The 23,380-nt window shown below is 38.3% G+C and overlaps 2 protein-coding genes across 7 annotated transcripts in view; one reads left to right on the top strand and one right to left on the bottom strand.

The window, feature by feature from the left end:
- SPRTN (SprT-like N-terminal domain) overlaps positions 1-13,569 on the top strand; it is a 31,027-nt gene extending 17,458 nt beyond the window's left edge. Inside the window, exons 5-6 of the mRNA XM_016940853.4 lie at positions 4,847-5,073; positions 13,280-13,569. Coding sequence (XP_016796342.2) covers positions 4,847-5,073; positions 13,280-13,564 — 512 coding nt within the window. The 3' untranslated portion in view covers positions 13,565-13,569. The remainder of the gene's footprint in view (positions 1-4,846; positions 5,074-13,279) is intronic.
- The window catches only part of EGLN1 (egl-9 family hypoxia inducible factor 1), a 58,429-nt gene continuing 42,489 nt past the window's right edge, over positions 7,441-23,380 (bottom strand). For 2 of the 6 annotated variants that reach the window (XM_009441657.5, XM_063790604.1), the window contains 4 exons: positions 17,664-17,783; positions 14,284-14,420; positions 11,259-11,326; positions 7,441-10,166 (listed from right to left, as the gene is read on the bottom strand). In XM_009441657.5, coding sequence (XP_009439932.4) covers positions 10,102-10,166; positions 11,259-11,326; positions 14,284-14,420; positions 17,664-17,783 — 390 coding nt within the window. In that variant the 3' untranslated portion in view covers positions 7,441-10,101. The remainder of the gene's footprint in view (positions 10,167-11,258; positions 11,327-14,283; positions 14,421-17,663; positions 17,784-23,380) is intronic. The other 4 variants (XM_024352520.3, XM_063790609.1, XM_024352522.3 and 1 more) reach the window with 2 other exon arrangements.

Genomic DNA, 23,380 nt, shown 5'->3' with positions numbered 1-23,380 from the left:
GATGGCGGATAGGACAGATCTAGCTAAGTAGTACAAGTTTGAGGCCAGGGATCTCATGTTCCTCACTTTATGTCTGGTTTGTGTGATACCTGCTAATAAGCATCTCTTAATTAAGGTGGGGCTTGGAAAGGCTTATAAGCCAGTCGAGGACATGTTGAGAAGTGTTTCCAAGGGATTTTTCTGGGGACAGCATAGATAAGAGGGGGAAGGGTAGTGGCAGGGAGGGAGAGGAAGAGACAATTTTTTGAGAAACAGGTAGTAAAGTCAGGAGTTGGTTTCAGGTTCTAGGGAATGATGGAAATAGTTGAGAAAATGGAACTCAATTTGAAATTAAATAAGCCTTACTACATCTGTTAAACACCTGAGAAAATTTGCACCCTAAGAATTCTGATATTCCCCCAAATATGTCATTCATAATAGAGACATAGTTTTGTTTCTGTTTAGATTTTCCCTTTTAAAGCCAACTTCCCAACTTAGAAGCAGAGCTGGTAATTCTGGCTCAATCCTTAAATGCTATCCCCCTGCTGTGGGGACATGGGGTCTAGATTCTGTTTTTATAAAACGGTGGGTTTTGGGTTTTTGTTTTGTTTTTTGAGATGGAATCTTGCTCTGTGGCCCAGGCTGGAGTGCAGTGGCACAATCTCGGCTCACTGCAACCTCCGCCTCCGGGGTTCAAGCAATTCTCCTGCCTCAGCCTCCCAAGTAGCTGGGATTAAAGGCGAGCGCCACCACACCTGGCTAATTTTTGTATTTTTAGTAGAGATGGGGGTTTCACCTTGTTGGCCAGGCTGGTCTCAAACTCCTAACCTCAAGTGATCTGTCCGCCCTCGGTCTCCCAAAGTGCTGGGATTACAGGCGTGAGCCACCATGCCCTGCCAAAACAGTGTTTATTTTAAAGTCAGTGTTATATGTTACCTAGCCTTAATTTTTACTTTAGAAAATTGTGCTGGGCAGCTCGGCGTTGCAGTGAGCCGAGATTATGCCATTGCACTCCAGCCTGGCGACAGAGCTAGACTCCGTCTCAAAAAAAAAGAAAATTTTGTTTTGCTTTTTGTAGACTATGGATATGCATATGCATATCCTAACTGGGAATTCTAAAGTGGAAAGGAAAATACTATGACAGAACTTCATACTGTCCCATTGTCTGATAGCTCTGAGATCATACTTTTAAAGCTTACAGGACTTTAAAATACGAACATCAAAGTGAAACAACTGATGTACCTTCCTGCAAAACTAGCACCTAGCTGGACCCTTTCTGGGTGCGTGCAGTGTCAGCTCTTTTTATGTTGTGTTTTAAGTTTTTTATCCTGGTATTGCATTAATCGTGATCCAATGGTTTCCTTTTATTCTTCGTCTCAATTTTTTTTTTTTTTTGTCCTTAAGGCTACTGTGGACTTTTTAGCAATTTGTTGTAGTTGTTGACTATCGGCATATTCACCAAAAGAAGTGAAACTCTTCATATGACAATTATAAATTAAAGTGACTAAGGAGTTGAAATTAGAACAGAATGCAATGTGCAGATTAGCTCTGGCTTTTTCCTAGTATCCCACTAGAATGTTAGAAGTTATATGATTACATATTTCATCATCACATATCTTTCGAAATGAAGAGTAGAATCTTAAATGACTCTGGACTGTAGTACAGAAGCAAGGTGCCATTTGTTTTCTTCAGTACTGGTGCTAAATTTACCAAGATTTACCATCTTGCTTAGTGAACACTAGGTGGTGCTCTTGGTAAGCCAAACTTCTGGCTGAGCCAAGCCAAGTGGATAAAAGAAACTTGCGACAACTGGAACACTAATTACCAGTTGATTCATAGATAGGAAAGAACAGGTTATGATCTCAAGTTCTGTGAGGGGACACGGCAGGCCAAGAATGTGTGCTTGTTCAAACAAGGACTGATCTACAGAACACTTTAGTCTCCCTAAACCTGTTTTCAAGCATTTCACCTTTCACTCTAAACATGTAACATAGTAGTCTCCTGCAAGAAAGAAACTGGTACCCAGATAGGGCAAAACAAGATCATGCTCAACCGGCTATCTATCTTCTAGACAAGGCAAGACGTGTACTTTTGTACTGTTTCTTATAGTACTCTAAACTATGTCTTTTTGCCTCTACCTGAGAGGTCTGAAAGAGCAAACAGGCAGCTTTTGGATTCTTGGTGTTAAGTGAATGTTAGGGCTGGGTATTCTCATGTTCCATGGTTATACACCTTTGCAAAAAAAAAAAAAACACCTGAACACTGACTCTTCTCTATACTTCTGAAGAATCAAAGTTATAGGTATATTTTCAAGCTAGAATACTCTTGAGACCCAAATCATTTCCAGGTTGTAAGCATTCCTGGTAAACTAAATATATGATAACCTGGATTTGCATGAAAACTGGGAGGGTATTTTTTTTTTTAAACAAAAGATTCCTCATAGTACTCATATATGTATTTGTACGCCTTTAAAATAATTCAATAGGTAAATATTGGCTGGGCACGGTGGCTCACACCTGTAATCCCAGGTCTTTGGAAAGCCAAGGTGGGTGGGTCCCTTGAGGCCAGGAGTTTGAGACCAGCCTGGGCAACATGGTGAAACCCCGTTTCTACTAAAAATACAAAAATTAGCCGGGCGTGGTGGTGGGTGCCTGTAATCCCAGGTACTCGGGTGGCTGAGGCACGAGAATTGTTTGAACCTACGAGGTGGAGGTTGCAGTGAGCCGAGATCGCGTCACTGCACTCCAGCCTGGGCGACAGAGCAAGACCCTGTCTCAAAAAAATAAATAAATAATATATATATATATATATATATATAATTTGTGTGTATACATATGCATACCTACACACGTCTAAGTGGCTTTATTTTTATATGGACCCACATAAGTTTGTTATTAACACCAAATAGCCACCTTCATGGGATCCATGTGCAGAGGCTGGAGCCCAGCTTCTCCACATGAGGTGAGTCACCCGAATTATTGGGTTTGTAGATTGTTTGGTCTCACTGATGTACGGGATTTCATTGTGCAACTATACCACAAGGGAGCACGTGTGTGTGTCATACTTTCTAACCCTTCGTAACTGTTCTGTTCTTGGCTGCTTCCCTGCCTTTTTTGCAATGCCCTTCATTATATTTCCACTTGGTCACCTTGTAGCTTAAATTAATTCATCTTTTTCAATTTCTTTGCTGAGTTACTTCAACTTTTCTCAGCTTCCTCAGTGTTTTTTTCCCCCCTTTGGTCCATTTTTGTTTTGAGATTTAAATTTCTAATTTCACGTTAATTTTTATTTCTGCAAAGGCCTATTTAATTCGTACTAGATATTGGTAGTTTTCTTCTGCCTGTGGTTGAGAATTTTCATCAGCTGTAATTGATTCTCATTTTTTCTTCTAGTAGTTTTTATGGATGTTATCTTCCTTTTTCTGCTCATATTAAAAGGTTTTATTTTCCTTGTCTTGCAAAACCAGTTGGTTCTCTGCAGGCAGGGACAAGGGGTTTGTGTGGCCGAGTTCCTTGATTCAGGAATGTTCTGTTGATAGAGTTAAATGGTACCAGTTAAGTGCTGGCAGTACATGTGCGAGCCACCATACCTGGTCTGTCTTTTCCTTTCTACTGCCACTCTAGGACCCTGCTGCCCCATGTCTTTACCCTCTAGTTTCCACCTGACTCTCAGCCCTCACGAGGGTTCTGACGCTGGCTCTAGTGTCAGATGTGCTTTTCTCTGCCTCCACGTAAATTGAAGTTTTTTGGCCAAGCGTGGTGGCTCAATCCTGTAATCCTAGCAACTTTGGGAGACTGAGGGGGACAGGATCGTTTAAGCCCAGGAGTTCAAGACCAGCCTGGGCAACATAGGGAGACCTCGTCTCTACACAAAGTAAAAAAAATTACCCAGACATGGTGACATGTGCCTGTAGTCCCAGCTACTCGGGAGGCTGAGGTGGGAAGATCGCTTGAGCCTGGGAAGTCGAGGCTGCAGTGAGCCCCGATCATGCCACTGCACTCACTCCAGCCTGGGTGGCAGAGCAAGACCTTGTCTCAAAAAAAAAGACAAAGTTGAATTTTTTTTCTGTCTGTCTCATAGATATGCTGCAGGCACAGATTATGGTGACTGCTGTCTTTTGTCTTTATGGTTTTTGGAAGACTACGATAGAGCTTTAGATTTAGGAAGCAGGCAATATTCCTTGGAAAACCAGAAACTCAAGTACCTTCCTCTTAAATGTAAACACACAAGCAAGAGGTACCAGACATTTAAGGAAAACTTCTAGCATGAAAGAAAAAAAATTGAAACAGAAAAAAGTTAAATACTGTATCAATTAAGAGATTATTACATATATTTTCTTAAATTCGAGAACAAAAAAGAGCTCCTGAAATTTAGGAACCTGATAACAGACACCATATACTCACCAGAAGAATGGGAAAACAGATGTCCCCAGTCAAGACAGATACACAGTAACTAGAGAAGAAAATAGGTTCAAACCAGTAGAGGTCCTGCCTGGACAAAGGAGTGCCAGAAAGAGAGAACAGAGAATGGATGGAGAAAATTTAAATGTCCCAAAATGGTGGGGTGATTTTACAGTCTGCATTCCTAGCACAGAGGTTGACAAGTGGCACACATTAAAGCACACTATAAAACTATGGCGCCCTGGGGATAAGAATATTCTATGAGCTTCCACAAAGAAAAAGATTACACATAAAGAATCAGAAATAAGAATGGCTTCAGATTTCTCAGTATCTACACACTGGAACCTAGAACCAGTGAGGCAATGCTTTCAAAATTCTGGAACATGATTTCCAAAGTTACCAATGAAATGTGGTGGTAAAACAAAGATATTGGTCTCAGAAAATTTACCATCCATACATTTCTACAGGAAGTATTAGAGGGCATGCTCCATTCAGTAAACCAAGAAAGATGAAGACATGGGATCCAGGAAACAGGAGAGCTGACCGAAGAGTGGTGAAGGAAATCTCTAGAACACAGGTGAAGGGAGACCCAAGAAAGACAGCTGTGCCCCAGGCGTTAAGAGCAACCAGTCCAGATTGGTGCAAGTTAGAAGCCACAGGGAACAAACGAAAAATCAAGACATTAAGGGAAAAAGTAAGTTGTGGAAGAAAAGTCAAGTCAACATGATTTCCTGTATGTCTCAGCTTTGACTAGCACAGCCATAACAGGAACACGAACCTGATCTCGGTTACAGCATAGGAACAGAAGGAAGACCAGGGGAGATGGATGTCTGCTTGCCTATGTGTGGTAGAGATGGTGGAGGAACCTTGGAGAGAGATCTGCCATGTGGAGAAGTTAGGAGAAAATGCCTAACACTGAAAAAAATCAAGAGGCAGCAATCCAATCATATTATTTAAACTAATGGGTGGGGAGATATCCAAAGAATCATTTAAAACAGTTGACACTTGTGTTCTCAGGGGAAGAATGTGAGGGACTACTTTTTTTTTTTAAATTAAGAATTTTTAAAGGCAATACTTTTTTTTTTTTTTTTTTTTTTTTGAGACAGAGTCTCATTCTGTTGCCCAGGCTGGAGTGCAGTGGCAAAGACTCACCGCAACCTCTGCCTCCCAGGTTCAAGTGATTCTCCTGCCTCAGCCTCCTGAGTAGCTGGGACTACAGGTGTGTGTCACCACACCCGGCTAATTTTTGTATTTTTGGTAGAAACTGTGTTTCACCATGTTGGCCAGGCTGGTCTCGAACTCCTGCCTCAAGTGATCTGCCTGCCTTGGCCTCCCAAAGTGCTGGGATTACAGGCTGAGCCACCGTGACCAGCTGGGACTACTGTTTTTCTTAACAACCACAGACAAGTTGATTTAGCCACTCGAACAAAATTAAACAAGGAAAGCTCACACTCAATTCCTGGCTCTCTACCACTTACAAGCTTTGTGACTGTGAGCAAGTCACTTCTCTGATCCTGTTTTAATTACAAATGGAGACAAAATTTGCTTTGCCTACACTTCGCATGTACTAGGAAAAAAAAATGTAAAGGTGTTTTGTAGAAGACATTTGGAATAATTTTGGCAGAAAACATCCTAATCTCAATGAAGGCCCTATCCAGTAACTTTCTGACCCCAATGACATCTTGTTCAGAGCAAAAATTATCAATAATTTTTGACAACTGTTTAGTAATTATTCAATAAAAAGAGCTTTAGCTACTTGCAGCTGTTTAGGCTCTCCCCATCTTGTGAAGTGGCTGACATTTAGTGTGTTCTACTTATGAAACTATTTCCAGCTCATGAGGCCATGCCCTTCACACATCTCATTGGTCCCATTGGTCCCATGGTACATACTTGAGCATCGCCATGGTTCAGATAAAATTCAAACCAAAAACATAATCTGAGGGATAAATTCATGACCTGAGAAGTCTAAACAATTATCTTTTGAAGCAATGGAGACTAGTTACTTCTGAATATTTATAAACTAATTGAAAAAATCCAACATACAATTATGTTATTAGATATGACATAAATATGTATCATTGCAGTTCATACCCAAATACAGCTCTCTTTCTTGGATCACATGCACTTTTGCACTTTGGGAAAATAATCTGATGAAGTGCTTTGCACCAGTGATTTAATTTAAATCTAAGCTATAAAATAAGACCTGTCATTAATAAGACAACACTCCTGCTTCCAAATGATTCACATTTACAACTGATAAAACCGTTAGCTATTCAAAGCTCATTACCCCAATTTTCTCTCTCTGCAATTATGCTATCATATTGTTAAAAGAAAGGGGAATAATCCTCGTTGAAGGCCTACTTTGTTCCATGCATTGTAAGGTACTTTGCACACTGTATTTCATTTAGGTCTCATACAACTGTTTAAGGTGGAAGATGTGCTTTTTGTATATAAAAAAGCACATCTCAAACTTCATCTCAAACTCATTTGCCCTTTACTTCAATCCACCCAGCTATATTTTAGTGTAATTCCCAAATGTTCTAAGAAACGCTGGAAAATAACAAAACACTGTGGAAAATTTTTCTTTAAATAACAGATATATAAACAGGTATTTTGATCTCACCTTAATAAGAGCTCTCATATTTTAGTTATGACCACACAAATTAAACCTTCTTGCATATACACAATGATACATCTATGACAATTAGAGATAAATGCCTAACCCCACTTCCTTTTGCAGCAGAGGGGTGATACAGATCTGTCAACAGCTATGAATGTTAAAATAATTTTAAAAATCCTATTAAAAGGGCAAGAATTCAAGTGCTGAGAATCCAAACAGACTTCATGGATCCCACAGACAGTCCAATGACCCCAGGGATGTTTCTAAAATTGTTGAACTCCTATGTTTACTGTTCTCTTTCCTTCATTATCATTTACAAAAAGTTATAACAAATGTCCTAGACTAAGCCAGAAAAGCTTTATCTGATGAAAGGGATCATTCGGAAAGCCAATGTATGATAAAGGATTGAAAAACAAAAAAGACAGCTGGAAATAACCACCATAATGTTTCAACAACATTTATACATCTTTTTAATTAGATTAGCTTTACAAGCAACTTGAGAGCTCTTTCATAATGAAACACTGCTTTTCAAATTACATGACTTTATAGTCTATCTGTATATGAATCCTGAAAATCTTTGCCTACTCTTGATAAAGGTCTGTGTTTTACAGCTGGTTAATGTGTTGAATAGAAACAGCATTATGAAGCTTTATCTTTAACCAGGATTAAACACATATAGGCCACAAACAGTTTTAAATTTCGTTTGAAATAGAGTCCTGCTTGGTGACAAGTTAATAGTCCCACTAACATGAAATGAATGGATATTAAATAAATGGCCATCCTGATTTCTTGATCTTTTCACAATGATTCCTAAGAGAGTATATAAACTTTTCCAAAAAATATACAATTTAAGACCTGTCTGGCAAGCACAATCCACAGATAGTAGAATCTAATACTTTTTACAACTGTAGAGGTACACATTTGAATGACAACAGGGGCTCCCAAATTAAAAGGCTGTGGCTGTACATTTTGACAATCAAACAAACCTCCCATCAACATAAAACAATTTCTACTAACCCTAAAAAAGATAATGCTTTTGAGTTGTGGCCTAACGCCGCGCACTGTACTATAGACCAGATGGCAAAGACAACTTGCGCTCCTGGGTTGGGCTGGCAGAGGCACTTACTGTAGAGATGTGATGTTATCATCTGGAAGGAAGGGGAGGAAGTAGAACAAAACTGAATATGGGCGAGGAAAAAACAATCAACTATCACTTTCTCCTGCAAATTCTCCTAAGTGAGATCACTATACTGAACATTCAGTCCCATCCTAAGTCCACTGTTGGCTTCACTACACAATTTTTTTTTCCATGTTTTACATGAATAGCAATGGCAATCTTTTAATAAAAATTACTGAGCTTCCCATAGAAAAGGTCTCAAATTGAATACAAACTATACAGATGCTAAAAATGTCTTAAGTTGAAATATACAGAAAATTTCTGTATACTCACATTTTGGCAAAGAAGATCAAGGACAGAGATAGAAAACCTAAGTGGGCAAGGTCTTACACCCATAATTCATGCAAAATATGGATACCACCCTTTAGGTTTTGCTAAAAAGCCTAGGAAAGTGAAGTCTAAGACATCCGTCCCAATTCATTCTTTAAATAACATGTATGTGAGGCCTTGTGTGATTTTCTAATATTCCTTCCTTGTTTAAAAAGTAAGTAAGAAAACCCATGAAACAAAATAAAATTATCTGATTTTGCATCTGTTTTGTTTTTTCTAAGCTAAGCATCTTTCAGTACAGGTAAGAAGGCTGGCATCACATCTGGGAAATGCCTTAACAGATATCTGAGGAGTTACTGCACATTCAGTCAGTAACACCACACTTCAGTTTCAATGTGTACATAATCTCCCCTTGATGCTCTTCAACAGAGACAAGGTTCTTGTCTGCAGATCAGATAGATCACAGTATTAGGAAAAAAACATAACAGCAAATTTGGAAGTACAATCAATTTAAGGAGAAGCAAAAGGAAAAGACTTAGAAATGGGACATTATTGTCTACATCTAGAGGATACATATACCTGAAAGCTTAAGAAAGCCCTTATCTTAGGAACTTGAAGCTGAGGATAATCTCAAGTTCACTTAGTGCCAGTCACTTTAGTTTTTTAAAAAATCTAACTTAAACCCCAGCCTAGGCAACATGGCAAAACCCCGTCTCTACTAAACATACAAAAATTAGTCAGGCATGGTGGTGTGTGCCTGTAGTCCCAGCTAGTTGGGAGGCTGAGGTGGGAGGATTGCTTGAACCTGGGAGGCGGAGGTTGCAGTGATCCAAGAATGCACCACTCCCCTCCAGCCTGGGTAACAGAGCAAGGCTGTCTCAAAAAAACAAAACAAAACAAAAAAATTTAAACTCTTCTTGTGTCTTTTTCCTTGTAAAACCTTAACTAAAAGTTATTGGTAGTAAATGGTGACTGTTTTACAATTAGGTTTCGTTATTGACAATGTCAAAAAAAAAGCAGCAATCTTTAACAGTTCAAATTAGTGTAAGGAAGGACTACAAAACAATCTGATTTTTCAGTTGTAATTAAAGTGCTCCTTTTCTTATTTTAAGTAAAATAAAATTAATCATCAGTCACTGGCAACAATCATTATTAAGAGGTCTTTTAGGGCAAAATTTAATAGTACGAACAGGTTTACAAAAATAGATTGATGTTATTTTGAGGAATAATACTGTAATTTTTTCTCAATTCAGTTTAGATAAATTGTACCTAATATAGAAAAATTACCCCAAATTCAAACTTGATATAAAAAAGGGAGAGATGAAATGAACTCAGCTAGATAACAGATCTGGCAAAATATAAGGATGAAAAAAATTCTACACAGGGCACTTATTTCATATCCAGATGTAAAAACCATTTTCAATTAGTAGCTTATCTTCCTCCTGTAAGCAATCACAGATTTGAAGTTGATCATGCAGTACAAAGTCACAGCAGTCAAAATCTTCTGTTTGATGCAACACAAAAAGTTGTTTCTGTTTCCTTATTAAAATGCGAACTGGTTGTCTATTTTTCTTTATCCCATTTATTCGTATTCACAAGTTAACAAATAGTTAACAATATTGTAGGTGAAGTGGGGTATTGCTGGATCAAAGGCTCTAGAAGACGTCTTTACTGACCGAATCTGAAGGTTTATTGAGTTCAACCCTCACACCTTTTTCACCTGCAAGGTAAAAAAAAAAAAATTTTCATTCATTCACTAAGCACCAGAGTGCTTCTGCTACTGCATTCCACTGAATTCCTAAGAGTATGGACAATATTTCAACTTTGCAAACATCATCTGAGAACTATCACACTTGTACTTCCAAAAACTTCCCTCAGCATTCTATTGTGATGAGGTTTCAAATAGTAAACCTTCAAGGATAAAACCATCCTCTACACAGAGATAATGATTTTGTCTTTTTATTTTAAAAGCCATTTGAATTTCTTCAACAGAGTGTTCAGTGTCTCTGAAAGCACACTGAGCTTGTGCCACAAATAATGGCTTTAAAAATACATAGAAAATGCATGAATATTCCATTTTTATGTAAGGTCGACGTGCGATTAGCAATGGCTCTGGAAAACACAGCTAATCAGTAATGTGAATACTCAGTGGATTTTTGGAGATAGAAAGTAGAGTTAAAGAAAAGAAGGTAAGTGGTCCATCAGATGGGAAAGAGACCCCCTGCTCTTGGAGAGGCAGTCCATAAGTGGAAGAGAAGGGGAACTGGCATAATTGAAGGATCTTCAGGTTCAGTACAAGAGTGCTGACCTATGTACACCATTAGCAGATATGGAACCTACATGTCTGTGTCATTTACTGATTTTGGCATTTGAATTCATAATTCTTTGTATTAATTTTCTTCATGTCTACATTTAACATGGAAGACCTAGAGTACTGTTTAGAGCACGTCCATTTGAAAAGGAAAGGGTATTAATTTAAGGAGTGAATGAGAGGAAACCATATGGCCGTTACCTAGAGTTAAGTGGCCTTTGACTGAAAAGGATAATCACAGAAAACTCAGTTTGTATGTGAATAATTTACTCAGACTTCTTTGCCTCAAATTTTCCGCATCCTTTGACAATTTTTTTGGTTAAAGATAACAGTGAAGATGACTTATGTCTTCTTAAAAAATAAGGCAAATAAGAAATCTGATAAAAAACAAAAAGTAAGTATTCATGGTGTTAACAAAGACTATGCTTGAGTTTCCTGAAAGCATCACCTGATTGCAGGGTATTTCTGTACCAATATATCCTGGCCCCAAATGACGTTTACCTGTTAGATATTTTACTTTAGCTCGTGCTCTCTCATCTGCATCAAAATACCAAACAGTTATTGCGTACCTAAAAGAAAATTTAGAATAGGATAAGAATGATCACACTGTGGGGAAAAAGTGGTATTTTGCTGCAATGGTATATTAAAACTTGTAATGCCAAAATTATGCCTAAACTGGAACGATATCAAAGGATAAATTTAACAGCTTATTTATACAGTAACCTCGGTGCTAAAGAATACAGCTGAGAACCAGGGGAGGCTAAAATTGATGTCTGAAGTTGATGAGTTTTTGTGACTTTCTTAATACTTATTTCAACTACTTATTTTTTGCAAGGGAACTGCAGATCAGAAAGAGACAATAGGCCGGGCACGGTGGCTCACGCCTGTAATCCCAGCACTTCAGGAGGCCGAAGTGGGTGGATCATGAAGTCAGGACTTCGAGACCAACCTGGCCAATAGGGTGAAACCCCATCTCTACTAAAAAAAAAGAAAAAAAAAAATTAGCCGTGCATGGTGGCATGTGCCTGTAGCCCTAGCTACTCAGGAGGCTGAGAGGCAGGAGAATCGCTTGAACCCGGGAGGCGGAGGTTGCAGTGAGCCGAGATCATGCCACTGCACTCCAGCCTAGGTGACAGAGTGAGCCTCCCTCTAAAAAAAAAGAGGGACAATAAAAGGGTAAAAGAATGGCTGTTACAGAAAAAGCACATTATCAATAGCATTAAGTACTAAAAGAACAGAAGAGAAACAGATAAAAGGACTCAGGGCATTGCAGGCTAACAGTTTCAACAGTCTCTGGGGACATCACTACATTATAGCAAAGAGTAATGATGGATGTTTACAATTATAACCTTGACAGTTAAATTATGCTAAGAATTTTTAAGGATTTTAATCAAAGCAATTATACTGTGTTTTGTGTTTAAACTTTGTCTAAACTTCATTTTTCTGAAAATCTGACTTACTTAGAATATTTCATTCCACCAATAAGTGAGGCATCTCTAGTTTATTAAATACTACAAAAGACATACTTTCTGATACAAATAATGGGGAAAATGTATAAACGCTATAGGAAGTGAAAGTATGCTACACATCACCAGTTCCTGGGCAGAATATAGCAATTAGTTCAAATATATTGTGGATTGTGGCCAGTGGACACAGGGGAAAAAGCAACATTTATCAGACATACAGCCAGTAAATATGACAGAATGAAAAATCACATAATATATTTTGAAGTAAAGAGTCTGGGAGTTTGGACAACTGGGAGCCTGAGGTTTACAGACCCCACCACTGGTGAATCACAGAGCTGAGGTCTAAGGAGGTCTCCTGACTTCCAGACCAGACTCTGCTCTTTCCAGAGTTCCACTACCTTTCTTACCATGTGGCTTCTTCTACTTTTGGGTGGCCTTGGAAATAGGAAAAGGGCTCAGATACATAATTTTATGTGTCTTTTGCCCATGCCCTAAACTTTTAGTCACTTAGCAATCAGAATTCTAATATCTGGATCAACAACTTACCTTATGTCATTCTAACTTTCCAGCCTTATCACCCATTCTAGATAAGATCAGAATAGGATTCTACTTCAAGAATCCTTTTCGTCGCATGATTTTCCATGCCTTAACTTGAACAACTACGCCTTTTCCCCCAGAACTTTACTAACACGACTGCACCCCTTGCCTCTCCTCACCTAGGCCAGCTGAGCCTCTCCCTTCAAAGCGCACTTGCCCGTCTCTCCAATGTAGCACCACCTTCGTTCCTCAACTCCTGTAGCACTTAGCCTCCATGCCATCTGGCATTTATTTACTATAAACTCCCAAATATCTGTTATTTATTCATCTAAAAAGGACATAACCAAACCAAACTCAGGATTTCATAAAAAGGAAGGTCTATGAGGCAGTTACTGTGTCAGAAAATCTTTACAGAAGCAGCAGGGGGCAGAGACAGCACTGGGATGCCACTGGGAAGAGACATGGGATTGAAAAGGGCACATCATGTGATGTGACAGTCTTTCTTTGGTTTCCATTCAGGATTTCTTACAATCTCCAGCTACAACCTGCTTAGCTTGCTACTCACTACGTGAATTAGGATGCAGGCAACACACCTCAGAAGGCAGGAAGAAAAAAGGCACAGCTGATAAGTCGTTAGAGTCAACCATCATTACTAAAGCCAACTCTCCACCCAGCGCATCTAAGCCTGCGCCTCTTCTTGCCACCCTAGCATCTCCTAAGCCAGATACAGCAAATGAATGCCAGAAGCTCACTATCAGAATGTTCCAAGACCTTTCCATAATAAAAAATAAGTATTTTTTTTAAATGTGCTATTTTTCTACAAATATTTACTTTCATGATAATGTCTACAATATCTTGTTTTCACAGCCAGAGCATTTTAATTGAGTCAGGATAAATGGTTTTTAAAAAAGCATTTAAAATAAAGCACTAAACATAATAGGTTGCAAATACCTTGTAGAAAAAGTATAATGAAACAGATGCTCATTATTTGTAAAGCTAACAGGATCATTTTTCTAACATTAACTCCCACACATGGTAACCTGTTCTCTACTTTTCTTTCTTCTGTTTTTCTCTTCACTTCTACTCTCTGGTTACCTCTGATTTTTCCACTCTGTATCCATTTTCCTATGTTGTCCCTCACCACCTTTTAAAAAACCCTTTTCCTTCTTGATCTTTCTCTCTCCCAAGTAAAATACTCTTACAAAAATCAAAGCATGGATAGTAGTTAAGAGATGCACAAAGCATGGAGAGAGTGCTAGAAAGATGGGAAGGCCTGTGCTTCCCTTTCTTCAGAGTGGCTGTGCAAAGAAAGACACATTTAGTACTAACTGTTAATGAGTCTTATATAATTATTTGAATTCAGATGACTGTGCAACATAAATCTTATACAATTATTCAAATTAAAATGACTGTGAAAAGTACCTGGCAGGAAAATACTCATTAGAAAGCTTTCACGTTTACTCTACAGATTCCCTCCTGTCCTACCATACTCTAAACCAATTTTTTCTGAAAAGGAATACTACCTTGTAGCATATGCTGGTTGTACTTCATGAGGGTTGCGACGGTCAGACCAGAAAAACAGCAGTCTATCAAATTTGGGTTCAATGTCAGCAAACTGGGCTTTGCCTTCTGGAAAAATTCGAAGTATACCTCCACTTACCTAGGAAAAGAGCCAAATATGTAAGCAGGAGTAACCAAAAATGCTACAAGATTAAATTTAGGGGGAAAAAAAGAGACAATTTCAATGTCTTAATTGGATTATTCACAAATACATCTCAATAAAGTATGAAGATGAGCTGCAATTTTACAAGTATATGCACTGATGCAAGGACAAATTTAGTTCTTATTTTAGGGATATTTATTTATTTATTGAGATGGAGTCTCGCTGTCACCCAGGCTGGAGTGCAGTGGCACAATCTCAGCTCACTGCAACCTCCGCCTCCTAGGTTCAAGCAATTCTCCTGTCTCAGCATCGCGAGTAGCTGGGATTACAGGCATGCGCCACCATGTCCGGCTAATTTTTGCATTTTTAGTAGAGATGGGTTTTCACCATGTTGGCCAGGCTGGACTCGAACTCCTGACCTCAGGTGATCTGCCCACCTCGGCCTCCCAAAGTGCTGGGATTACAGGTGTGAGCCACTGTGCCCAGCCATTTTAGGGATTTTTATAAATATCTGATGAAACACAAGAATGTTATCTGAATTTAAAAGACTTAAAATGATGCTTGAAAGCTTTTAAAACTACTAAATGTTTATTTTCGTATGTTAATGATTTGCTTAACCCACCCTTCAAATAGATTTCAAGAAATTTTGACAAAATTATTATTAGAAATAGATTATGTCAAATAGTTTACCATACTTTAAAATTCAATAAACAATAGGATAGTCACAAATACCTCTTAAATAATTCAGTATATCAGTAGAAAGTGTCATCATTTATTATGACCATCATTATTGTCGTCATCACCATCACCATCAGCATATAGTTCATTAGAACCTGTGGCTCTCCCTTTCCAGACTGGGCCTGATGCACAGATGACTACCTGCTTGTGAAACTTGATTCTATCCATAAAGGATTATTATTTACCTAAACACCAACTAGGCATCAAATCGCACTGGGAACTGTGGTGGGCTCTGGGTGCAGAGTAGGGAATAATGCAGACAGACTTTGTCCTTGCGGGGTTTACGATCTGGGGATAGGCAAAACCCAACCAACCAAGTAGCTCCTTACTCTTGAATAACTACACTCCTAAGCAGGTAGACTCTTAAAATTTAAAGAAACTCTAACACCTGGTCAGGACAACATGGCGTTTAAGCCTAAACCTAGAATCTATAGTTAAAGAAAAGGTTTATCAGGCTCACTGTCAGGTAAGTTAAATTCTAGCTACTTTGATACCCTTGCCAACCTTCCTCAGGTTCCAGTGTTGTTCAGAGTGATTCCCCAGGCTACTATGCAGACATCTAAAGAACCTCCAAACTGAGAACATGTCTTCTTTCCTTTTTTCCTGCTCCCTTCCCTTTGACTCAAGTCATTGGGAGTACCACAGGTGACCTGCTGAAAATGTTTTAAGTGAAATGGCTACTTGACACTTCCACTCTTCCTCCTCTGAATTAGGTGGCCCTCCTGTGTGCTCCATAGCAATCTGTCTTGACACTTTGCATAACTATCTGTAACTGTCAATCTTTCTGATCTGTATCCTCCAATAGATCCTAAGCTCTGCCAGGGCTAATTCCATTTCTGCTATATCCCTAGCATCCAGAACAACTGACACACTACATATTCAGTGCAATCTAGCATGGAAAATTCCTATTCTACACACAAAAACACTAGGGACGTTTCTCTGCCTATGTCCTAATTTAAAACCTACACATTAATGACCCTGACTAAGTATTATAGAAATTATAAGATCAGCCTAGAAAAAGCCTAACAAAATCTAGAAGTTAGAAGCTGATGAAACACAGTTCTAGCTTTCTAGCTATTCACAAAATCCGAAAAAAAGTCAATTTTTAAATTTTAACTAAAGTTACACCAATCTGTTTTGTGCCTTGGGCTCAAATTCAATTACAAAATTTATTTCTCTACTTCAAACTTTGAAAGCTGTAACAGAAAAACCATGCTTGTTGACATGCCTCAATATATACTCAGCAGAAAGGTCAGCTCCATTTTGAACCCGGACTAGGGCAGAGAAAACTCTTTAAATCAGTGTGTTTTAGAAAGATTAGTGGAGCACTGTGAGCATATTCTAAACTTAAAACACTTTTTAGGGCAGGATTAGGTTTTTGCACATTTAAGACTCAGGCAGTTTCCATTTGTGTGTTTTGGGGGATGCAGAGAAAGAGGTTTTTTAAAGGTTATTTGACTTAAAAACAACAAAAAAAGGCACCCTGGCTACACAGGTATGTTCACTTTGTGAAAATCCACTGAACTATACAAGCCACTTTTCTATTTGAATGTTATACTTAAGATTTTAAAAAATCAACCAAAAAATTAGTCTGTACAGTCTCTAGTGTAGTAATATATGACATATTTTTTAAAAATCATTTAAATTTAATGAGACTCAGGCTAATATTAAGGAAATATATATTTAAAACAAGAGAGATTAAATATATTGTACATTCTAATTGGTTTTACAGGGCTTGTCAGTACTGATAAACTTCCAGTTTAATAATCAGGGAAAGACTGAATCCTGCCTCCAATATTCAATTAAACAACTCAATGCCATATAATATTTTTACAAAAATGCCAAGAATAACATAGCAAGTAATCCTTAACAATTATCTATAATCTCCCCCAAAAGCCATTATAAAACAACTGTTCTCAGAAATGTTTTTCTAAAAACTATTAAAAGGAAAATATTTTAATAAAGGTCACCTTTCTAAAAAAGTTAGATTTTAGATAAATGCTCTAACATCTGAAAATAAATGAATCCACCTTTTAAGATATATCAGTACTTTTTTATATGGTTTTGAGGTATAACTGATATACAAAAATGCATATCTTTAACATTTACAATTTGATGAGTTTGGATATATACGCACACCCTCATGACACACCACAACCAAGGTAATAAACATATCCATCACCTCTCAAAGTTCCGTTTCCCTTCCCTTAACCTCGTGTGTGTGCGTGTGTGTGTGTGTGTGTGTGTGTGTTTACAACACTGAACATGGAGTCTACCCTCTTAAATTTTTAAGTGCACAACACTACGTTGTTAACTACAGGTAACATAGAGTAGTATTTGTTTCATTTTACAAAATCCACTCCTAATACCTGAGACTGAAACAAATTTAAGAGGAAAATTTTTAACTGTGTCTGTGACAGTCTTATCAGAAGTATGAAACTTAATGCTTTTGAGAAAAAGACACCTGTAAGAAAAAAATAAATGCTCAATTAAGTTGCATACCTTGGCATCCCAGTCTTTATTAAGATAATATATACATGTCACACATCTTCCATCTCCATTTGGATTATCAACATGACGTACATAACCCGTTCCATTGCCCGGATAACAAGCAACCATGGCCTGTAATAATGATAATAATGATTATTAAAGTCCATGTATAAATAAAAAGAGAGAACAGCTAATAAATCAGATCTCTGATTTTTGGCTACTGATTTACACTTAGATTCTAATAAAAATAATATTTTGTAGATAAGATAAGGCTATTCTACATTAACATTTATAGGGAACACAAGATAGGCTGATGAACAAGGACTGGTGAATTCTGCTTCACAGTGATAACTCCAAAGATCAGAAAAATTTCTTGGTCCTACTTTGACAATCTTTATAAATACAGATAATCAAGATCAAGTACGTTTTTGTCCTGCTCCATGGGAGATTTCTCTCTTCCTTGAGCTCACCTCAGAACACCTACTTTACCATCTGATAGGTGAACCAACCCAGTCAACACCCCATCTGACACTGTCTCTCAATGGTACCAATTTTTTTTTTTTTTGAGACAGGGTCTGGCTCTGTTGCTCAGGTTGGAGTGCAGTGATGCAATCATGGCTCACTGCGGCCTCAACCTCCTGGGCTCAGGTGATTCTCCCACCTCAGCCTCCTAAGTAGCTAGGACTATAAGCACATGTCACTAGGCTGGTTAATTTTTGTTTTTTTGTAGATATGGTGTCTTACTATGTTGTAATAGGGATAATTTAGGAGGTCAACTAAACTCCAAACATTAACTCATTTAGTGTCAGTGATTTTTTTTTAAAAAAAGGACTAAACAAATTAGCTTATGTTTACCCTCTTTCAATCAAAAAGAAAATTATTTGCTCAGATTATAACAAGATATGGTTCAGAAGACTGTTGGATGTTAAGCTTAAAGGTAGAAAAGAGGCCCAAAATAAAAAGCACAAAATAACTTCCATATTCTAGGTGTACATGATAATTAACTGAAATTGGTAATGTTATTTTTTAAAAAATTCTCAGGAATTATGAAGAAAACAAACAAAGACGTTCAAGGTTATGAGCTATTCTTGTTTTTGTTTGTTTTTTTACGGAGTCTTGCTCTGTTGCCCAGGCTGGAGTGCAGTGGCACGATCTCAGCCCACTGCCTCCACCTTCCAGGTTCAAGCGATTCTCCTGCCTCGGCCTCCCGAGTAGCTGGGATTACAGGTGCATGCTGCCATGCCCGGCTAATTTTTGTATTTTTAGTAGATACGGGGTTTCACCATGTTGGCCAAGCTGGTCTTAAACTCCTGACCTCAAGTGATCCTCCTGCCTCAGCCTCCCAAAGTGCTGGAATTACAGGCTTGAGCCACCACGCCACCCAGTTTGTTATGAGCTATTCTTGAAGTCCTTTATTTCTTCATATAATAAAGTCAATGAATTAGTATAAAGTTATCAAACAGTAACTGAATTGTTCTACTATCATATTAAAGAAAAATGCTAATTTTTAAAACTCACTTCCCATCCCTAAGAAACTAAGAGGCATCTTAAACCTAAATCCTTATTTAAAAATCCTGTTTCCCTAGACACTAATTTACTGCTCTTTATAAGCAGCAGAATTTTTGGAGAACATTATACACGTCTCTGTTTTTCCTGACTCCAGACAGACTTAACAAGTTCCTTCTTTCAGCACTGGAGGTTGGTAACAACCAGGAGTGTGGCATGGGCTTTAGTGGGTTTAAGTGCTCAATAAATGATGAGCCCAAATGATTTTCTTGTCACTAGCTACCCAGCAAAGAAGTTTACCTTGAATAGTAACTGTAAGAGGGTACTAATTTAACAACGCAATTACTCCATTTGTGGTTAACTGAGGTAATTATGATGAATTACACAATATATTGTTATTCATGGGAAAGAAGGGGGAAACCTGAACTCTGCATCTCAAAAAAGTTAATTTGGGCCTTTCCAACTATCTGGTAACTTCAGCATCTCTTGTGTAAAGAAGGAAGGGGAAAATATTTGTCAGTCACTCACCCCATCGCATCCCATATATCCATTTAACAAATACCTCTTGAACATCTACTATGTATACGAAAGGCACTGGGGCTAAAATGATGAACCAAAGAGAAAAGGTCCCTTGCACTCATTTACATAGTCCCTCCTTATAGGAAGTTTTGCTTTCTGTGATTTCAGTTACCTTTGGTCAACTTAGTCCAAAAAATTTAATAGAAAATTCCAGAAATAAACAGTTTATAAATTGCACACCATTCTGAGTAGTGCACTGAAATACCTTGCAGTCCTGCCCCGTTTTGCCTGGGATGAATCATCCCTTTGTCCAGCATATCCACACTGTAGATGCTATCCACCCATTAGTCATTTAGTAGCCTTCTAGGTCATCAGAGCAATCGTCGTGGTACTTGTGTTCAAGGAAACCTTATTTTATTTAATAACAGCCCCAAAGTGCAAGAGTAGCGATGCTGGCATACTGTTATAATTGTCCTATTTTACTGTTGTTGTTAATCTCTTACTTTATAAATTAAGCTTTATTATACGTATGTATGTACAGGAAAAAATATAGTATATTAGGATTTGGTACTATCCACAGTTTCAGGCATCCGCTTTGGTCTCGGAAGGTATTGCCCTCAGATAAGAGGGGACTATTGTACTATGAAATCTGGTCTAACAGCATAATTAGCCAATAAACAGATATATAATGTAATGTTAGGTAGTGAAAAGTTGTATTTTCTTAAGATATGAAAAAAATTAGGTATATAGAGAAAGATGACATGATATTCTTGAACAGTGGTTGACATTTGGGTTTAGACTTAAATGAAGGGAGCGGCAAGTTGGGCAAATCTCTGAAGAGAGAGCAACGTGGCAGAGGGAAAATGAGTGCTCAAAGGCTGAACAAGGCAGGAAAGAGCAGCAGGCCAGTGTGGCTGGAACACAGCGAGCACGGGCCAATGTGATCAGAGAGGAACCAGGTAACCTAGAGCTGCAGGGCTTGGTAAGCCACAGGAAGGCCTTTGGATATTGTGCTAAGAAGGGACAGGAAGTCAACAGAGAATGTATCTGACTAATGTTTTGAGAATATCAGTTTCAAGTCTGTATGAATAAAAACCACCACAACAACCTCAATATCTCTTACCACCTAACATTTATGGGACATTTACTGTTTGCCATGTCCTATCTAAGTAATTTGTGCGTAACAAGTTGTCTGACACAACCATGTGAGGTAAACAGTATCACTGTTCTCATCCTCATTCCTCTAAACTGAGGTTTAGAAAGGCTAATTAGTATTCGCAAAGTCACATGACAGGGAATCTGGTTCCAGAACCCATGGAATTAACCACTGTACTAGACTGCAGCAAGCAAAGAGTGAAAAGAGAAGACTAAGTTAGCTATTAAAGTTTCCGGGCAAGAAACCAAAGAGGCTGAGCCCAGAGTAGCAAAGTGGGGTGTATTCTGAAGGCAGAAAACCAACATGATTTGCTAATGGGTGGAGAGTAAGAAGAGTCAAGAATGACTACGGGGTTTTCAGCCTAGGTAAGTAAATGAATGGAGTCACTGTACATGAAAATGGAAACACTAGGTGAAAGAGCAGTTTTAATTACAAGCATCGGGTAGGAGAGGAGTTTATCGATAACTGTCAAAATGAGCCAGACATCCCAGCATAGAACAAAACTGAGGGCACCAGGATTATCCCCCAACAGGGGATCTGTTTGTATTATTCACTTCTAAACTCTTTCCTTAGAGCCCTGGAGCCCTAGGGAGGTATCTAGGGGTAGGGGACTAATTGGGAATGAAGTGATATGAGAAGAGGCCAAACAAGCAGGTTTTAACCCCAACCTTAAACTAGAGGCAGTGCTTAGCTGTTTCCTATACAGTATTTGAATTCCAAGTGAGGATTCTTTGAAAAAATAAAAGGCAGAGTAAAGAAAAGTTTTAAATCTCACGTTTTGAAGAAAAGTTTTAATAAATTTAATGTAATTGTGTTAAGTTCTACAATTCCCAGTATAGCTCAATTATCACCACCTAAATGTATTATTTAAAAGTGGCCATTACCACTTTAGTCTTATCTGGCATTCCCTAGGTCCCTTGTGCTCTGCTCTGGTGACAGGAATACTGAAAAATGAGGAGAAAGGAAGAAGGGAGAGGGGATGAGTGCTCCACAGGGCCTGCATGGATCTGCCAACCCAATTAACTTGCCAATACCAGCCCCAGGAAAGGCAGCAGTTCATGATTATAATTGTAAAAAGGATAACACGAAAAACACCAACATAACCCTATAAACCAGAAAGCCTGAAAAAGAAACAATGCAATCCACCACTATATAATTCTGAGGTAAATTCCTAATTTGCCACCTTATAGAGACACCAACTTTAAATGTTTCAATTTCCCATCGAGAAAAACCTATTTATACATAAACAAAACAAAACAATACTATTTTTTTCTTTTCTGATATGAAAATATATATGATTAAGGATGTTCTTTTTTATGTTTTCAGAGACAAGGTCTCACGATGTTGCCCACGCTGGTCTTCCCCTCCTGGGCTCAAGCAATCTGCCTGCCTCGGCCTCCCAAAGTGCTAGGACTACAGGCGTGAGACACCGTGCCTGGCTGATTGAGAATGTTCTTAAGATAGGAAACAGCATAAATTTGTTTTTCGTTCTGAGAATAAAAGGAAGGAAGAGGTCCGCAATGCCTCTGAGGAATCTAGAGACATTTATTTCTAGCATTAGAAGGCTTCAATATGAAGCTGAACCAGGAAACTTATTTTTCTTTTTTGAGCCGAATTATTTTAAAACAGGGATACAAAGCTTAGAGAACTAAACTTTGATGGGTTATAGAACTATTATTTTTACCCTGAATGAAGAGATAAGGTTTACTATCTGAAAATTTATCTTATTAAACTATATTATCAAAGCACTATGCTTTGACATAGCACTATGCCTTTTGTAGAGGCTGACAGCTAACATTTACTAATCATTTATAGGCCAGGCATGGATTACCTCGGTCATTCTTTACAGCAAACCTTAGGTAGGCACAATTTCTCCCCCCATTTTAGAGACCAGAAAACTAAACTAGAGTGAAAAGAAAAAAATTGCCAAAGGTCAGAGACTCTAAATGGCAGAGGCAGGATATGAACTGAGGCAGAGAAAAACAACTTCCTTCTGTATTCTTCAATTCCTTGCTCCAGTAAGGCATGTATATAGTCCGCCCAAGAATTCAGATGAAATTGGTAATCCAGACTCCTAAGCGGCCCACCACCTGCTGCAGTGGCACATGCTCATGCCTAATGCCCAATTCTCCCATGTCAAGATGTACAGTAAGTCCTCACTAACAGCCTCGATAGGTTCTTGGAAACTTTATGTGAAACAATGTATAATGAAACCAACTTAAGTTTCTACAGCATATTTGTGGTCACAAAACATTGCCAAACTTCTAAATAAAGACCAAAACACTTCTAATGGTAAACCTTGAAATAAATGTGAGCTATATACACATTTAAGAAAAATTAATAAAAACAAGGTAATTATTTATGCCATTAGTCCAGTTTTAGGGTTGCAGGTGGCTGGGGCCTATCCTGGGAGCTCAAAGCACGAGATGGGAGCCAGCCTTGGGCAGGACGCCATTCTACTGCAAGGTGCACTCACACACACCCATATTCACTCACACTAAGATAACAGATACGTCAGTCCACATCCCAAAGATGCACACATTGCGAT

The sequence above is a fragment of the Pan troglodytes genome, chromosome 1 (genome assembly GCF_028858775.2).
Source record: "Pan troglodytes isolate AG18354 chromosome 1, NHGRI_mPanTro3-v2.0_pri, whole genome shotgun sequence".
Taxonomy (NCBI): Eukaryota; Metazoa; Chordata; class Mammalia; order Primates; family Hominidae; genus Pan; species Pan troglodytes.
This window is presented reverse-complemented; position numbering and strand designations above follow the sequence as displayed.